We start from the raw sequence: 17,449 nt of genomic DNA, 5'->3' as shown, positions 1-17,449 counted from the left end.
CAATCCTAGAGCATCATAAGGTTGTGGGGTGATGGGATGGGAAGCATCAATTTGGGGAGGGGATCAGCCCCTCCTCGGGCCCGCCCTTGGGTGGGGAGGGTGACCTGGGGGGGTGCAAGCAGCAGACCCCCTTTGGAGGGAGGGGCTCATCCTGCTCCCTGTCCCACACCCCCATCTCTGCCAGCCCCACGGCACCAGCCTGGCTCCCTCGGCGCTTCCCCATGACACTTTTGCTTCCTCCCCGCTGCTCCTCCTCCCGCTGCACCCCAAGGCCCTCCATGGGAGGGAGCTTTAAAAGGGGGGGGGGTCCCAGGCAGCTGCGTCATGGCGGTGCTGGTTTGGCCTCGGCCTGTGCCTCGGTGAGGGACTGGGGCTCATGGATGGGGGGGCAACGGTGTGGGGCAGGGGCTTGAGGGCCACAGGGCTGGGGGTGCACTTGGGGAGGGGGCGCAGATGGGGGTGAACTTGGGGGGGCACAGATCTGGGGGTGCACTTGGGATGCTGAGCTGGGGGGTCAACTTGGGGGCACACGTCTGGGGGTGCACGTTGGGGGTTTTGCTGGGGTGTGCAGGGTGTGGGATGTCCCTGGGGTGGGTCTTGGGAGTCAGTGGGGTGTGTGGGGCATGGGGTATCTATGGGGTGTATATTGGGGGTCAGTGGGGTGTGTGGGGGTGTCCGTGGGGTGAGGGCTGGGTCCCTGCTCCCAGCTGTTCCCTCTCTTCCCCCAGCTCTGTGCTGCAGCGTTGTGGCTGGATCCAGTATGTAGGGGCTCCCCTGGTGACCCGTGTGTACCCCTGGTGACACGTGGGGGCCGTGGGGTCGGTCACCATGGGATGTGGCAGGCACTGGGGCATGGACCATATGTAGGAGGGCTTGTACTGGGTGGACGGGGGCCATGCTGGGCAGAGTGGGTTTATGCTGGGCAGGCTAGGCTTGTACTGAGAAGACTGGGGATGAGTTGGGTAGACTGGGGCTATGCGATGCTGGGCAGCCTGGGGCTGTGCTGGTCATACTGGTGCCATACATCTTCCCCCCGCCTCCCTTGCAGCATTGTGTCCTCCAGCCAGGGCACCCATCATCCTGCCCTGCAGATCGGGTGGCCGCCGTCGAGTGCGAGGGTGACCGTGCAACAGGTTGGGGTGATGCTGCCTTAGGTGGGGGGGGGGTCCCATGGGGCTGGCGTCACCCCGGTGTTCTTGCAGAGCCCTTCCAGCTGCGGTTGGTGGGTGGCCCTGGGCAGTGCGCCAGGCGGTTGGAAGTGAACCGTGCCGGACAGTGGGATACGGTCTGCGATGACAGCTGAAGTGGGACCAACACGGCGGTGGTTTGCCGGGAGTTGGGCTGCGGGGTGGTGGGGACAGTCGGTGACCTCCTCCGGGGTCGGCCCCCTGCTTCAGCTCTGGCGCTGGGCACATCTGGCTGGATGATGTCCGGTGCTGGGGTCAGGAGGGGACCCTGCGGGATTGCACCCACTGTGCCTGGCGACGCCACGACTGAACCCATCAGGAGGACGTTGGTGTGGTCCGCCAGGTCTGGGACACCCCCCCCCAACTGCCGTTGGACACCCGGGGTGGCCTGGCAGGGCAGGATCAAGCCACAGTCATCCTTCTGCCCTCACAGGATGCCTGAGTGCTGCAGCTCTACCCTCAGATGGCCCCCACTACTGACAGCCACTGTGTCCCTCTGTGGAGCATCCCTCCTGCATCCCTCCCCAGGCAGCCCCTGGCCCCATGCGGGACCCCATGCACAATACCCCACAGGAAGCCATGGGTGGCAGTGGGGGGGTCCTGCCCCATCCCCTTGTCCCCCTAGCCAGTCACTAAATGTGGAGAACTGAGCACCTGCCTGCACCATGCCTGAGCCCAGGGATGTGGGCACCCAGCCCCACGGGGCAGCAGAGGGTGCCGGTACCCAGGGATGTGGACACCCAGCCCCACAGGGCAGCATGGGGTGCTGGTACCCAGGGATGTGGACACCCAGCCCCACAGGGCAGCACGGGGTGCTGTGCTGGTACCCAGGGATGCAGGCACCTAACCCAATGGGGCAGCACAGGGTGCTGCTACCCAGAGATTTGGGCACCCAGCCACACGGCGCAGCATGGGGTGCTGGTACCCAGGGATTTGGGCACCCAGCCCCACGGGGCAGCACGGGGTGCTGGTACCCAGGGATGCAGGCACCCAGCCCCACAGGGCATCATGGGGTACCAGTACCCAGGGATGTGGACACCCAGCCCCACGGGGCAGCACAGGGTGCTGGTACCCAGGGATGCAGGCACCCAGCCCCACGGCGCAGCATGGGGTGCTGGTACCCAGGGATGTGGACACCCAGCCCCATGAGGCAACATGGGGTGCTGGTACCCAGGGATGCAGGCACCCAGCCCCACAAGGCAGCACAGGGTCCCGGTACCCAGGGATGTGGGCACCCAGCCGCATGGCGCAGCATGGGGTGCCAGTACCCAGGGATGTGGACACCCAGCCCCACGGGGCAGCACGGGGTGCTGGTACCCAGGGATGTGGACACTCAGCCCCACAGGGCACCAGTACCCAGGGATTTGGGCACCCAGCCCCACAGGGCACCATGGGGTGCCGGTACCCAGCCGTGGCCGTGCCATGGGGCAGCAGTGGGGTAAGCGCAGGGGCACGGCTGTCCCAGGTGTGGGGCTGAGCCGAGCCTGGCCCCCTGCCCACACTCCCCCCGTGGCCTCTCGACCCCGTTATGAAACAGCTCGTTAATGCTAATCCCGCCGCCACCTGTCCCACTCCCAGCACCCTGCCTGCCCGGGGGAGGGGACCTGCTCGCAGCTCTGCCCGATGGTGTGGGGCAGGGGCCAGACTGGGCCCTACTGGGAGGCGGGGGGGGGCAGGAGGGCAAGAAGTGGGGCAATGAGGTTTGGGGGTCAGAGGGGCAGGGTGTGGGGCAGTGGGACTTAGAGGGGCCGAGGGGTAGAATGTGGGGCAATGGGGTTGGGGGGCAGAGGGTCAATGCATGGGGCAACGGGGAGCCAGGGCTTGCAGAGGGGCAGGTTGTGGGGCAATGGGACCTAGGGGGGCAGAGAGTGTGGGTGCAGCGGGGCCATGGTCTGCAGAGGGGCAAGGTGTGTAGCAATGGGACCTAGGGGGGCAGAGGGGTGGGGAGTGGGGCAATAGGGGCCAGAGGGGCGGGGTGTGGGGCACTGGGGGCCACGGACTGCAGAGGGGCAGGGCGTGGGGCAATGGGACACCAAGGGGGGTACATCTCCCCCCCCCTGCATTGACAGAAGGGGGACAGGGGGATGCGATTAGGGACAGCGAGGACGGCGCCAGTGGGGGGGGGGTGGCTTGTGGGGCTCAGCACCGTGGTGTGCCCCCCCCCCCCCGTGGTCCCCCCCTAGCCCCAGCCCTGGGGACGAGAACGGGGACAAGCTGGTGCCACCTGGCCCCAGCTGCCTGCCGGCTATTTCGGTGCCCCCGCAGCTGTCCGTCCCTCCGCCCCCGCGGCCCTGCCACCGCGTTCCCTCCCACGCTCCTGGGATGCTGGCCAGAAAAAGGGCCCCCCCCCCCCCATCACCCCCCCCCCCCAGAGCGGGGGAAGGACATGGACAGGGACAGGCGCCTGCATCCTCTGCGTGCCACCGAGGCCAGAGACGTGCCAGTGGGACTGGATGGCCAGACTCTGGGGATGGTCCCCAGTGGGGCCAGGGGGGTCACAGCCCCCCCCCACCTCGCCTGATTCCTGCCCCATGGTGGGGGCTGGGGGGACACCCCCCCTGGGAGCAGCCTCTGCTCTCCAAGGGGGTAATGGGGGGGGCCACGACTTCCCCCCCTTGGGCCACCCGCCAAGTGGGTCCCACTAATGTGCTGTCAAGTATTAATTACCTTCCAGGGGTCAGGGCCCTGCGAGCAGATGGGATGGGGGGGAAGAGCAGATGGGGAGGGAGAGGGAAAGGGAGGGATACGGCCCTGGGAGCTGGGGAGAGGGAGGGAGACGGTCGTGGGAAGAGGGGTGATGGTCATGGGAACTGGGGAAAGGGAGGGAGATGGTGATGGGAAGAGGGGAGATGGAGGGGTGATGGTCATGGGAACTGGGGAAAGGGAGGGAGACGGTCATGGGAAGAGGGGGGATGGAGGGGTGATGGTCATGGGAACTGGGGAGAGGGAGGGAGATGGTTGTGGGAAATGGGGAGAAGGAGGGGTATGACTAGGAGCTGGGGCGAGGGAGGGGTTATGGTCATGGGAACTAGGGAGAGGGATGGGTATTGTTGTGGGGAGAGGGGTGATGGTGATGAGAAGTGGGGAGAGGGAGAGAGGTGGTCATGGGAAGTGGGGAGAGAGAAGGGTATGGCCCTGAAAACTGGGAGAGAGGGAGGGATCCAGCCTGAGAACTGGGGAAGAGGGAGGATGCTGGGACAGGCACAGCCCTCAGTGCAGGAAGAGGGATGAGCAGGGTGCCCCAACACTCATGTACTGTCCTCCCCCCACTCCAATCTGGGGAGACCCCCCCCCCATCCCTCCCATCTCCCCCCCCCCCCCGCCTCACCCCCATGGCCGACCTCTGCATTTCAGCACGGCTGGTACTTCCTTGGCAGAACACCGGGTGTGTGTGCTGCCAGCCGGACTCTGCCAGCCCCATCCCAAAATAGACCCCCCAGGAACGCGCCCTGCCAAGGGGGCCCAGATGTGAGTCAGAGTTGGGGGGGGGGAGGCAGAGACAAGGGGCGGGGGTGGCGTGGTCGGGACTGGGGACACTGGGGACGGTGGCAGAGGGGGACGGCGTCTCCTGGGGTTGGTGCCAGCCCCATGGGATGATGCCCCGGTCCTAGGCATCACTGCAGGGCTGTTGTCCCTGCCCCTGTCCCCAAACCATCCTGCCCCACATCTGGGGGTCTGGCACCCACAGCTTGCTCCCGGTCCCTGCCCCACAGCCCCCCGGGAGCCAGCTGACACGTAGGTGGGTGAAGCTGGAGCTGTGAGATGCTGTGTGACTTGGGGGGGACCACACAACAAAACCGGACCTCCGGTCCTCTCAGGGAGGTGGCACCAGGGTGGGGAAATTGAGGCAGGTGGAGGGATGCCCGTGACTTGCCGCATCCTCCCAGGATGCCGCTGCAGCAGGATGAGGGGTCATGGCCAGACTGGGTTTGAGGCTGTGCTGGGACGTGGCAGTGGTGGTGGGGCTGTGCTGGGACGTGGCGGTGGTGGTGGGGCTGTGGCAATGAGCTGGGGCAGGTGGCATGTGGTTGTGGCATTGCTGGGCTGGGTCATGGCGTGACCGGGTTGTGTCGTGGCATGACCCAGCTGTGTTGTGGCATGACCAAGTTGCGTCATGGCATGACTGGGCTGCGGCATGGGATGGCTGGACTGTGTCATGCCATTGCTCAGCTGTGTCATGGCGTGACCGGGCTGTGTTGTGGCATTTCTGGGCTGTGCCAAGGAATGACTGGACTGTGTTGTGGCATTGCTGGCCTGTGTCACGGCATGACCGAGCTGTGTCACGACATTGCTGGGCTGTGTCATGACATGGTTAGAGTTGTGTTGTGGGATGACATTGTGATGGCATTCCATGGGGGACAGGCAGACAGGATGGGGTTGGACATGGGGGGACAGACGGGGCATTGCACATGGGGACAGACAGACATCAAGGAGCATGGCTTGGTGAAGCAGAGCAGACTGGTCTGATGGAGAGGCAGCACTTTGAGGAAGGACAGGATGGAGCATTGCATGGAGGGAGAAACAAAGGTGGCACGGGACAGCTGTCAGAGAGAAATACGGGCATGGACAGACAGACAGCATGACGCATGGCATGGTGGGATGGACAGAACAGGGTGCGCGGGTGGATGGACAGACGGCACAGGCAGGGACAGCCAAGATAACAAGCTAGGGATGTGGGGACAGGTGGACCAAGCGCTGTCTGAGATGGATGGATGGGTGGATGATGGATGGACGGAGACAGACAGTGTGGAGGACAGGACAGCTTGCAGGGATGGATGGATGAGACTGTGATGCTGGGGACAGACCCCCTTTCTGGGTGGACAAGCTGAATAGGGACAGACAGACAGTGCAGAGCAGCAAACTGAGGGACAGCCAAGAGGCCTGCACCCTGATTCCCCACCCTGCATTGGGTGCACCGAGCCTGCCAGGCCCAGCACGGCTCAGCCCCCATCCCTAGCTCCATCCTGTCCATCTGTCCCCCCATGCAATGCCGCCTGTCCCCCATCCCCACCCTGTCCATCTATCCCCCCCCATGCAATACCCTGCCCCCTCATATCCATCTCCATTCTGTCTGTCCCCCCATGCAATGCCCTGTCTGTCCCCCATCTCCAGCTCCATGCTGTCCGTCTGTCCCCCCATGCAATGCCCTGTCTGTCCCCCATCTCCAGCTCCATGCTGCCCGTCTGTACCCCCATGCAATGCCCTGTCTGTCCCCCATCTCCAGCTCCATGCTGCCCGTCTGTACCCCCATGCAATGCCCTGCCTGTCCTGCCTCCTGCCTATCTTTGGCCCTCGGCACGCATTGGGGCTGACACATGTTCCCGGCGCGCGAGCGGCAGAGATTAGCACGGGCCGGCGGCATGGGAGCGGGCAGGAAAGTCTGAGTCACAGCTCCCAGTGCTGGGGGCGGCTGGGGGGGCTGAGGGCACCCGGCCGTGCCCCAGAAGCACCTGACCCTGCTGGGACACACGGCGGGGGACGCAGGTGAGGCATGCACTGCTCCTGGGCTGCTCGGCTGTCCCCATGCAACCCTGAGGGACACTCGACCCTGCCTTTTGCTTCTGGCTTGCTTGCATGGCCCTCTTGGCTCAGCCCCACGGCAGAGTGTGTGTGGGAGGGTGTGTGTTGTGGGGGGGGGGGACAGGACAGGTTGGTTGTCCAAGCCCTGCACACCTGGAGGTGCTGGTGGTGGCCGTCACCTCACCGCGGCTGTAACGGTGCGGGTGGCTGCAGGTGGTGGGATGGGAGAAGGGTCCAGGGTCCTGTTTCAGGGCTGGGGATGGAGGAGAGAGGAGTCATCCCTGACTCCTTGCAAATGGGGGGATGCGGGGAGGGACAGAGCCAGTTCGTACCCCCTGCCTTGGGAAGATGTGGGGAGAGGGTGAGCCATGACCCCTGGCAAAGGGGAGGGTGTGGGGTGGGACAGAGCCAGCCATGACCCCTTGCAATGGGGAGGATGTGGGGAGGGGCAAAGCCAGCCTGTAGCCCTTGCAATGGGGGATGTGGGGTGGGAGAGGGCCAGCCCTGACCCCTTGCAATGGGGGGGGGGTATGTAGGGTGGAGGGAGGGAGCCCTGACTGCTGCCGTGGGGTGATGAGGGCTGCGATGCACAGCAGGTTACAGGGCTCACCGCCTCTACTCTGGAGTGTGATGTGGGGCTGACCCTCCCTCCCACATGAGGACATGGGGGCTCAATGGAGTGAGTGTCCCAGCTCCCCGTCGGGGGTGCTTGGCCCCACTGGACAGGGGCATTTTGGGGTCCCCATCACCTCTTGGCGTGGGATTGCACCTTCCCACCAGCCAGAACCCCCATGTCTACGCAGTGCCTCGGGGAGAGGAGCAGGGCTTGATCCTGGCCAGGAACACTGTGCGGAGAGCTGCTGGGGTGGGACTGGGCTGTACTGGGCTGAGCTGGGCTGCATTGGACTGGACTGGACTGGATTATAGAAGACTGGACCAGGCTTTTCAGGGCTCCACTAGGCTGGGCTGGGCTGGACTGGATTGAGCTTGGGTGGGTTGGACTGGACTGAACTGGGCTAGACCAGGATGCTTCAGACCAAGCTGATCTGGGCTAAACTGGACTGGACTGGGCTAGACTGGGCCACACTGGGCTGTCCCGACTGGCTGCCCTGGGGCCATGAAGCTGATGCTGCCACCGTCTCCCCATGCGAGGGGCTGGGGACGGTGGGGCTTTGCAGCAGTGTGGGGGGCTTGGCTCTCCCCAGGGCCCATGGAGGAGTCAGACGAGGACGGGGAGGACAACGAGGAGTTCCTGGAGCGGCTGATGGTGCAGACGGGCCGGGAGATGCCGCAACGGGAACTGGAGGAGCACTACGCTGTGCTGGAGGAGCTGGGCAGCGGGACCTATGGCCGCGTGGTGCTGACGGAGCCCCGGGATGGTGGTGAGGGTCTCTGGGAGGAGGGGGGCAGGAAGGGTCACCCTGCTGCTGACTCGGGCAAACTGCTCTCCAGATGTGCACAGATGTGCACAGCCCCGCCACTGTGCCCGACCCACTCGAGCCAAACCCCAGCTCTGCCCAAACCGCTCTACGCCAGACCTTGTCTCTGCCCCCCTCGGTGCCCCAGCTGGTACTGACCCCCCCCCTTTGGCTCCCCCTCCCCTGTTTCCCAGGCTCACCGGTGGTCCTCAAGCTGATGTTGAAGGAGAAGACGGAGCGGCGGGCGTTCCTGCGGGAGTATTGCATTGCCCTGTGCCTCTCCAGCCACACTGCCTGCCTGCGCGCCCTGCCCGTCGCCTTCGAGAGCGCCACGCACTTCGCTTTCGGGCAGGAGCTCGCTCCTGCTGGGGATCTGTGTGCCCTCCTCAACCCAGGGGTGCGTGCTGCCCCGGGGCTCTGCGGGAGTGGGGTGGGGGCCAGGAGGGGTGGGAGGAGGGAGGAGAAGGTGCCGGGACAGCTTTGCAGTGGGTGCAGTGATGCTGTGTGCGGGGAGACCCTTTGCAGTAGGGTGCACAGTCATGCTTTTTGTGGGGGACGCTGTGCAGTGGGTGCAGTGTGCGGGGAGACCTTTTGCAGTGAGCACCCACTCATGCTCTGTGGGCAGACCCTTTGCCATGGGGTGCATGTCCACACCATGCATGGAGGGAGACCCTTTGCAGCGGGTGCCATGATGCCATGCATGGGGGGAGACCCTTTGCAGCGGGTGCAGTGATGCCATGCATGGGGGGAGACCCTTTGCAGCGGGTGCAGTGACATTGTGTGTGTGGGTGCCCTTTGCAGTGGGGCGCATGGTCATGCTTTTTGTGGGCAGACCTTTTGCAGTGGGGTGCAGTGACACTGTGCGTGGCCGGAGACCCTTTGCAGCGGGTGCAATGACGCCGTGCATGGGAGGAGACCCTTTGCAGTGAGGTGCATACTCATGCTGTGCACGGGGAGACCCTTTGCAGCGGGTGCAATGACGCCATGCATGGGAGGAGACCCTTTGCAGTGAGGTGCATACTCATGCTGTGCACGGGGAGACCCCTTGCAGTGGGTGCAATGATGCCGTGCATGGGAGGAGACCCTTTGCAGTGAGGTGCATACTCATGCTGTGCACGGGGAGACCCTTTGCAGTGCGGGCATGTGGCTACAGGCTGCTGTGGGGCAAAGCACCAGCGGTGCTGGGCAGGGGTCTGGGTGCTGTAGCAGCCCCTTTGGGTAAGGGGCTGTATGGTGGGCGATGGTACCACCCTGCGTGCAGGAGGGCCTGGCAGAGGAGCTGGTGAAGCGCTGCGCGTCTCAGCTGGCCGAGGCGCTGGACTTCATGCACAGCCGGGCCCTGGTGCACCGGGATGTCAAGCTGGACAACGTGCTGCTCTTCGACCACGAGTGCCGGCGGGTGAAGCTGGGAGACTTCGGGCTCACCCGCGTGCAGGGCTCGGCAGTGGGTGCCATGTCCGGCACCCTGCCCTACGCCCCACCAGAGCTCTGCCTGCTCCAGGGTTCCGACACACTGGAGCTGGACTCCAGCCTGGATGTCTGGGCCTTCGCCGTCCTGCTCTTCTGCCTCTGCACCGGCTGCTTCCCCTGGGCCGTGGCTGCCAGCTCTGACCCCCAGTTTGAGGACTTCAGCGCCTGGCAGGGTGGTGTGGCGGGGCGGGGGGTGCCAGCGTCCTGGCAAGGCTTCAGCTCCGGGGCACTGGAGATGCTCCGGCGCCTGCTGACACTGGACCCCGACCGCCGAAGCCCAGCCATCGAGGTGCAGAAATACCTGTCCCTGCCCTGGGTGATGGCTCCCAGCACCGGGGAGCTGGCACCAAGCAGCTCCCAGTCCCCCCTTACCAGTGGCACGGGGGAGAGCCCAGGGGACACGGGGCGACAGGATGATGCTGGTGGGGGAGACGGGGTTCCCATGCCCCCCGCTAATGCACTGGCCCCGTGCCGGTAGCCAGTACCTCCCCTCCATCCTGGGGCTGGTATCGCAGCGGGTGCTCCCCAGGGATCTGGGCTCCCTGTCCGATGCCTGAGGCTTGCAGGGCTAGAAATGGGTTGCAAGAGTGGGAAGGAGAAGCAATGTCTCAGGTGGCACCTTGGAGACCCCAGCCCTGCAGCTCGATGCCTGGCACCTTGCAAACCCATGTCACTTGGCGGTGGTGACAACTGTCCACCCGAGCAACCGTTGCACGGCTCTGAGATGCACAAGGGAAACCCAGAGCAGAAGCCCCTCACGGGACAACAGAAAGAAACAGGAGGAGAGCAATTAATTAGAAAGAAATCCCATTAAGACCAATGCAAAACCTTGGCAGAGATGGACAGTGAAACTGCTCAGCAGAAGAACCCAGAAACGCATCTGACCTTGACCTCCTTCCTGCACCTTAGGGTTGAGGAGGTTGTCAAGGGCTGCTGTTAATTAGGGAAGATGCTAAACGGCCTCCTGGGGGGGTTAAGGAGCTGGGGAAACAAGTGTGAGACCTCAAGGCATGCAGCTGAACTGGGATGTGATGGGGCTGGGAGGAGCTGCCAGGTGGATCTCCAGGACTTGAGTTAAAACGGGACAAACCTGGGATCAGGCTCTGTCTGGACAAAGCAACGGGCAGGGTGATTTGCACGGTTAAGGGCTGAACGTGGGTCAGTTGATAGTGCAAAAGGGTAAAGAGACACAGCGAGAGAGCAAATTGGGATGGCTCTGGGTGTTGCAGGAGGTAACATACATGAGAACTGGCTTCAATGGCTGCAAATATTCTCCTTCTCCAGACTCCAGAGGGGAATTTGTGGGTTTGGAGGCTGGACAAACACCTATCCAGGCTCAACCAGACATCTGGTCCCTGCTGGCATTCCCACTGGGGGCTGCTGGGAGCTGGGAGGAGAGCAGCAGGGTCCCACAAGCTTTGGCACCTAACCTTGGTCCCCTACCACGCGTGGGTACCCCTTTGAGTAGTCTGCACCTCTGTTTTGGGACATGGGGCATCTGGAGCCTCTGCCTGGGACCCCTCCATGCTCTGCCTCGGGAGTCTGTGCCCACCCCTCCCGGGGACCCCCAACAGGCTGGGGGATACTGTGCTCTGCCATCAGCAGAGGAATCATCTGTACTACCAACCCTGATGCTAAGTGGAAGGGGAGGGGGAAAACTAGCTGAGATGCTGAAGCTTAATAAAATTCTCTGTTGTTTTGCCTTTTTTTAAACTGTGTTTTCCCATGAACCCACTGCTTAAGCCCTAAATCCTGCTTTTTCTCCTCCTCAGGGCAGGCAGGCTCTGAGCAAAGGGGGTCCAGCCCCTGCACCCCTCCGTGGTGATGGGAAGTTTCCAGAGAGGAGAGGGCACACGGGCAGCTGGGAGGCACGCCAAATCCCTGGCTTCGGCAACTGGGAGGCTTTTCCTTTGTACCTGCCCTCCCCGAATATAAAATATAGGTTACTGTCAGGGCCAGGGATTTAATCTCATTTCTCTTTATTATTTTTGATTAATTGGTATTTCTCCTCAGCTGCCTTCCTCCTCAAATGTGGCAGAGAAAAAATAGCATAATGCTTCCTATAAGCTGGAGTTTTTTCTCAAGAATCATAGCAAGTTACTGCAAAATCCTAAAATTACGTTAAAGATCTGGCAGTTCAGGACTTTAGGATCACTTTATGGGAAATGACTGCTTGTTGCGCTGAAACCAACCCTGCTTTGACAGTCATGCTAGTGGTTTTCAGATTCTGAAAAACTCCTTTCAACTCAGCTGTGAGCCCATCCTGAATTTAAAGTGAAGTACCTGCCTATCCTTTGTGACCATCAGGAATGGGTTTTTTAAAAATGTAAATATTTATTAAAATATTCATCACAATATTTATTTTATTATTATTTTTTAATCACTTGAGGGGGGAGTTGGATGAAGGCAGTGTCCTTTCACTATAATTCCCTCCAAGAAAGGCTCCTCCAAGAAACAATGTCTCAGGGAGTGCTCAGAAAAGGACCTGCTTTGCTTCTAAGAACCCTCATCTTTTACAGTAATTTTGTTTCATAAAGTTATGAATTGCAAAGGCCAGCACGTTCCCCTTACAGCTGCACTCTCCACCACATACATTTGTTTTCTTTCCACCTCTACGCAAGACCACAACCCATAACCAGCACCTGATGAGCTTTTTTCTGGTTCAGACCGGGCTGATTCCTGCTTCTTCTGGCCATCTTTCCTTGGGAAGGGCTGTACGCCCTCCAGAATCTTTTGTGGGTGCACAGCTTGGACCGCTATCCCTCCTCGTGAGCACCTCATCCAGTGCATGTGCTTTGCTCGGCTCTGCTCTCCATGATGTAAAGCAGGTGCAGGTTTTTGGTGGCAAGAGGAAATCTCTCTGGGATGTGGGAAGACGGTGGGGCAGCCCCTTAAATCTCCCATCGCAGCTCCATGCCCAACATGGGGTCAAATCTTGCTGGTACCCCTCCACAACAACTCAAGTAGAGTTATCCTTTTTTTATTTTTTATTTTTATTTTTACTTTTATTTTTATTTTTAAACCAGGGAAAAACTTCTCTGCATTCCATAGTGATATACAGATGTGCAACGGACATGCTTCTCCATAAATTTAGAGAAATAGTCCAGCTCTAGTTGGAAAAGTTGTTCAGTCACAATAAATTTCCACCCCCTTGGGGTCTGATGCAGTCTACTCGCCATGTATTTCGGTGGGCTTTCCCTTCCTTTCTGGTAGTTGACTTTTGCCAAGACAAGTCTTCATTTCATTACAAAACCCACAGGTACTCATGAGATAGTCTGCTTGCTGCTTACGCTCACTAGTCATATGAGCCAGCGCGTCCCAACTGTTCCTGCAACCATCTAACCAACCACTCAGCGCTCAAGGCAGAAGAATGTCCTCCCACACTTATCCTGCTAAATTGTTGGCCATGCTGCCAACTGAGTGCTACTTTTCCGGCATGCTGTTACGCATCCTATAGGAGTAAGACCAAAGTTAGCAATATCATATATTTGCTCCCAATATTCCCTTCTCCATTCCGTGTCTGCCTATTGTGTTTTGCCCAATTCCCTAGCTGTGGTCTGGCACCAGCCCATACAGCACTGGGATCGGTGTGCATGGTCCATGTGCCATTTCCAAGAGCATCTGTCATTTACCCTGTATTTTGCGAGTGTATGTAATGAGTATTCCAGTTTGCGTGTACGTAGCAAGGGGAGCCACTCAGGGTCCCAATGGGTGCTGTACATTCACTTTAAGAGGTCCAGGATATCTTTGTATTGTGGGGCCCACCCCCAGCTTGCGTTGCTCTCTAATAAGTTATAGGATGGTGGGGGTTATGGTATAAAAATCTCGGAATATGTGCCTCCAAACCCCTGAAGTCCATAGCACAGTACATACCTGCTTTTTTAACACCTGGGGATGTGTAACTGCTGGATTTACTGTGGCACCACAGCTGGGGCCATTTTTCTCCCACCTTTCCATCTGATGCCCCAAAAGCTTCCATCCTGAACGGGTCCCTCTTTCTTTCCTTCAAACACCTCTACCTCACCAAGCTGGACATGTGTGATAACCTTGGCCAAAGCCCGTGTCGCAGGATCTGCAGCACCTATGAAGACATCATCCATCGGCTGCGCAGCAGTGACCTCCTCTGGTAATTTTAATGTTTGTAGCTCTTTAGCCAAAACAGCCTGAGGCCATGGAGAAGAACTGTGGGTGGGATGAGAGTTGACAGTGCTGATAGGTTTGGGTGTCTCCCCGGGATCACATCCCTAACACCATCTGGCTCTTAAGTCATTACTTTCTTAAATCACCCAGCATCACCCCCATAACCTGATACAGATTCCACAGGACTATCACGAGGAGTTAGTGAGGGAAACCCAGCCAACTGCTGTAAAACCGGAGTTGGCAGCCCATTTAAGTGACTCAGAGCGAGCTATTTATGTAAACACATTTTTCCATCATCTCTTAGGCTCAGCGGTGTCTGAGGGTGCTTGCTCCCTGTTTTCCCCCTTTTGCACAGAGACAGGCTGACTTTTTCCCATTGCATTTCCTTTAGCTGAAGTTCTCCCCTTGTTTTCATCTTTTGCGATGCGTAGTGGTAAGTCTGCAAGCAGACATTGGAGGACGTTGTGGAAAGTAATGATGTTTAAGACTCAGGACAGTCCTAAAAGGTGGCAGCTATCCCCCATAGCCTGCTCCGAGACACCTCGATGTGTCTGACCATGAGGTACTTGATGAGTCAGGAGCAGAGAGCAGAGCTTTGGCAGAAGATGGGAAAACCAAAGCCCAGCGCTAACACCCCCAACCCATTCCTCTCCCACCCAGGGAGGTTGCATGGTTGGGTTTGGCTGTTCCCCAGGCACACGGAGATGCACCGGGTACAGCCGCCTGGCTGGCTGGGGTAGCCAGCAGAAGTCAAGCGGTTGTATTGCAGTTAAGACTGTTGAAACATTAATTAGACTTAATTAGACCCTGCAGAGAAGGGGGTGCTGTTCTGGTTGCCGATACTGAAATCTTTGGTCCAAGCGTGCGGCGTGCAACGCTAAAGGATTAAAAAAGACAGAAATACCGCAGCCGTGGTTCAGTGCAGGGGTTGCTGGAGCTGCTGCTCAATCTCTGCGGCTTTTGTGATCCTCTACGGACCCCTTGTGTCCAAAACCGGGAACTTCTGCACTTTTCGCTTACCCGTTTTTATTTATAGGATAGTTCAGTTGGAAGGGACCTACAACGATCATCTAGTCCAACTGCCTGACCTGGCCGACTGTTAACCTCAGCTAACAAGTGAGAAAATGAACTGTGAACTGTGCTGCATCTACAGAGATAAGGGGGGGGGGCGGGGGCAACCAAACTATTTTAGTTAACCAGGGCTTCATGCCTGGATCTGAATACACACAGGGAACAGATTTTTTTGAGTGCCATTTTTACATACCAATGAATAGTAATAACACACTCTAAACATCTTTTATAGGATTTTATTGTGAGAGACAGAGTTAGTTTGGAAGCTTTGCCTTTTGAAGACCACGGCAATCACTAGAAGGGTGAAAAACAGTCTCCCTGGGTCATTTCTGTGGAGGTTTCTGATAGTAGCTTGGCTGGTGCTCACTTCTCTGCATGGAAGTAGAAATACTGACTTTGCTGGGAATAGCCAAGACTCTCCTATTTAATACTAAGTTATGACAAATTACTGTAAATTCTAGTGCTGGCTATAAATTGCATTAAAATCTTTGAGATTTTAAGGACCAGACAAAGAATTTGGGAGACTGGAATGGAAGTTGTCCCCTATTGACCCATTTCTCTGTGAATTCCATACAGGTGCCTTGAGTCTTGGACCTCTCCATTCTCTAAATAAAAATATGTGAAGGTCTGATTCCAGCTATCTGCCAGCTGTTAAATGTCCTGTGACTGCACAGCAAATCACCTCAGTCTATTCTGAGTGGAAGTTAATCAACCTGGATCTATGTGTGGCAGGGGCTGAGATCATGGGACAAACAGGTACTGAACCCCAGGACAAAGCCTCTTGACTAAGACTTTCCTTCAGAGAAACAGCAAACTCTGCCTTAACAGGGGAGAGCCAAGTAGCTCATTATTCCTTCAATCTTGAGCCACATAATGCTTTTTTTCCCCTGGATTTAGATGTCATTCTTAGATCTTATTCCCAACAGTTCCCCTGTCGATGAAAAGGATGTCTGACTTCGTGTCATACTTAAAAAACTTGCAAAAGTGGTGTCCGGAAAGGACCCTCCTGCTGATTGCAGGGAATGATGTTGCAGGGGATGGGGGAAAGCCTCAGGTGTGTTTGCAGATATTTACTGGACAGTCTGATGCTCCTCAGTGATTTTTCTCTCTCATCAAGGATCCTCTTCTGCAGTTGTGTCTGCAGAAACCTTTGTGAGCTTCGTCAGACGTTGTATAATCATGGCCATAGCAGTAATACTGCAGGCTCTGCTTGTCTCGTAACTGTGACATTAATCTGGGGACAAGGATCAGGCATCCCAGCTGCAGGCTGCTGCGCAGGTCTGGGGGATGCTTGCAGCAGCCCAGATCCCTGGCTGTTAAAACTGATCCCATGGCCACGATTTCCTGTGAGACATACAGGTGGAGGAGCATCGCAAAGGCGAATGTTGGAAATTATTGCACTCATACACACAGATGACTATCATCTCCCACTCACTAGCCACTTTTAAAGCCAGCAAGGGAATAGGTCCTTGGATGGAGAAGGTCCACCTCTGCAGCTGGCGTGAAACAGCATCAGGGTTGCATGCTGCACACTTGCACTGAACATCTCAGCCTTGGCAATCCAACATAATGGCTCTGCAGAGTCTAATTAAGTTAGTCTAATTAACATTGCAATAGTCTTAATATGCAGTGTCTTTCCCTCCTGCATCCAAATCTGGAAGAGGACTGAAAGCTCTTGGGACAGACGCAGGAGGTCACACATTAGTCAGAGGACTCTCATGACAGTCTTCTTAGACATTTTATCCCCAACCCACTATTTTCCTGCCCTAAGAAGGACCTTTCAACCCAGAACAAATAGTTTTCTAAAGCTCAGACAACCAGGCTGGGAGCCCGCACACATTTCCATTCTTAAAAGTGAAAAGTGACCAGCTGATGTAAAAATCCCACAGACTGACTTCAGCAGGTTGGTAATTCTTTCAGAGAGCATGGTTCCCCTGCTCTTCATTCACACTAAAAGTGGCAATTTTTACAACCCCAATGGTCTCAGCCTTTCCTCACAGGAGAGGTGTTCACAGCCCTCAGAGTGGCTCTCCTCTGGACCCACTCCAACAGGTCCATGTCTTTCCTGTGCTGAGGACCCCAGAGCTGGATGCTGTGCTCCAGATGTGGACTCAAGAAGGGCAGAATCACATCCCTTCTGCTGGCTATGCTTCTTTTAATGCTGCCCAGGATATGGCTGGCTTTCTGGGCTGTGAGATCCAAGCACTCAGGAGACTCCACAACCTCTGGAGAGACCAAGAGGGCTCAGAAATGATCCTGAAGTACTTAATGAAATAGCCTTCTACATGTAACAGTTTGGGTGGCAGGAAACTGTTCCTGGCCAAAGCGGCTCTGTCGGAGCACAGTACATTCTTGTATTCCTATGGGAACCCTCCTCCCTCCAGAAGGGAATACGAAAAACACAACATGAACACCTTGTGAAAGAGCATACTGTTTTGGGGAATCTCCGGCTCCAGGAAGAGAAAGTTGCACTCCAGTGGCTTACACACCTTGCTGACCTTCCCGCCAGTGAAATCTTCAAACTTTTTCAGACACATGATGAGAACCTTGGGTGCACATGGTCTGGGTGCTATCAAGAAATGCCCCAGAATTGAATCTAGGTTGTCAGCACATCAACATTCAGGGATGGAGCATGTCCTGGTT

The 17,449-nt window shown here is 57.9% G+C and overlaps 1 protein-coding gene across 1 annotated transcript; it reads left to right on the top strand.

The window, feature by feature from the left end:
* Positions 1 to 7,824: 7,824 nt before the first annotated feature.
* LOC142026396 (putative serine/threonine-protein kinase SBK3) lies at positions 7,825 to 10,175 on the top strand. Its single transcript, XM_075019363.1, has 3 exons — positions 7,825 to 8,089; positions 8,320 to 8,522; positions 9,387 to 10,175. The coding sequence occupies exons 1-3, from the start codon at positions 7,825 to 7,827 to the stop codon at positions 10,071 to 10,073; spliced, it is 1,155 nt and encodes a 384-aa protein (XP_074875464.1). The 3' UTR covers positions 10,074 to 10,175.
* The last annotated feature ends 7,274 nt before the right edge of the window (positions 10,176 to 17,449 follow it).

The sequence above is a fragment of the Buteo buteo genome, chromosome 33 (genome assembly GCF_964188355.1).
Source record: "Buteo buteo chromosome 33, bButBut1.hap1.1, whole genome shotgun sequence".
Taxonomy (NCBI): Eukaryota; Metazoa; Chordata; class Aves; order Accipitriformes; family Accipitridae; genus Buteo; species Buteo buteo.
The sequence above is the reverse complement of the archived record's forward strand: the minus strand, read 5'-3'. Positions and strand labels throughout refer to the sequence as shown.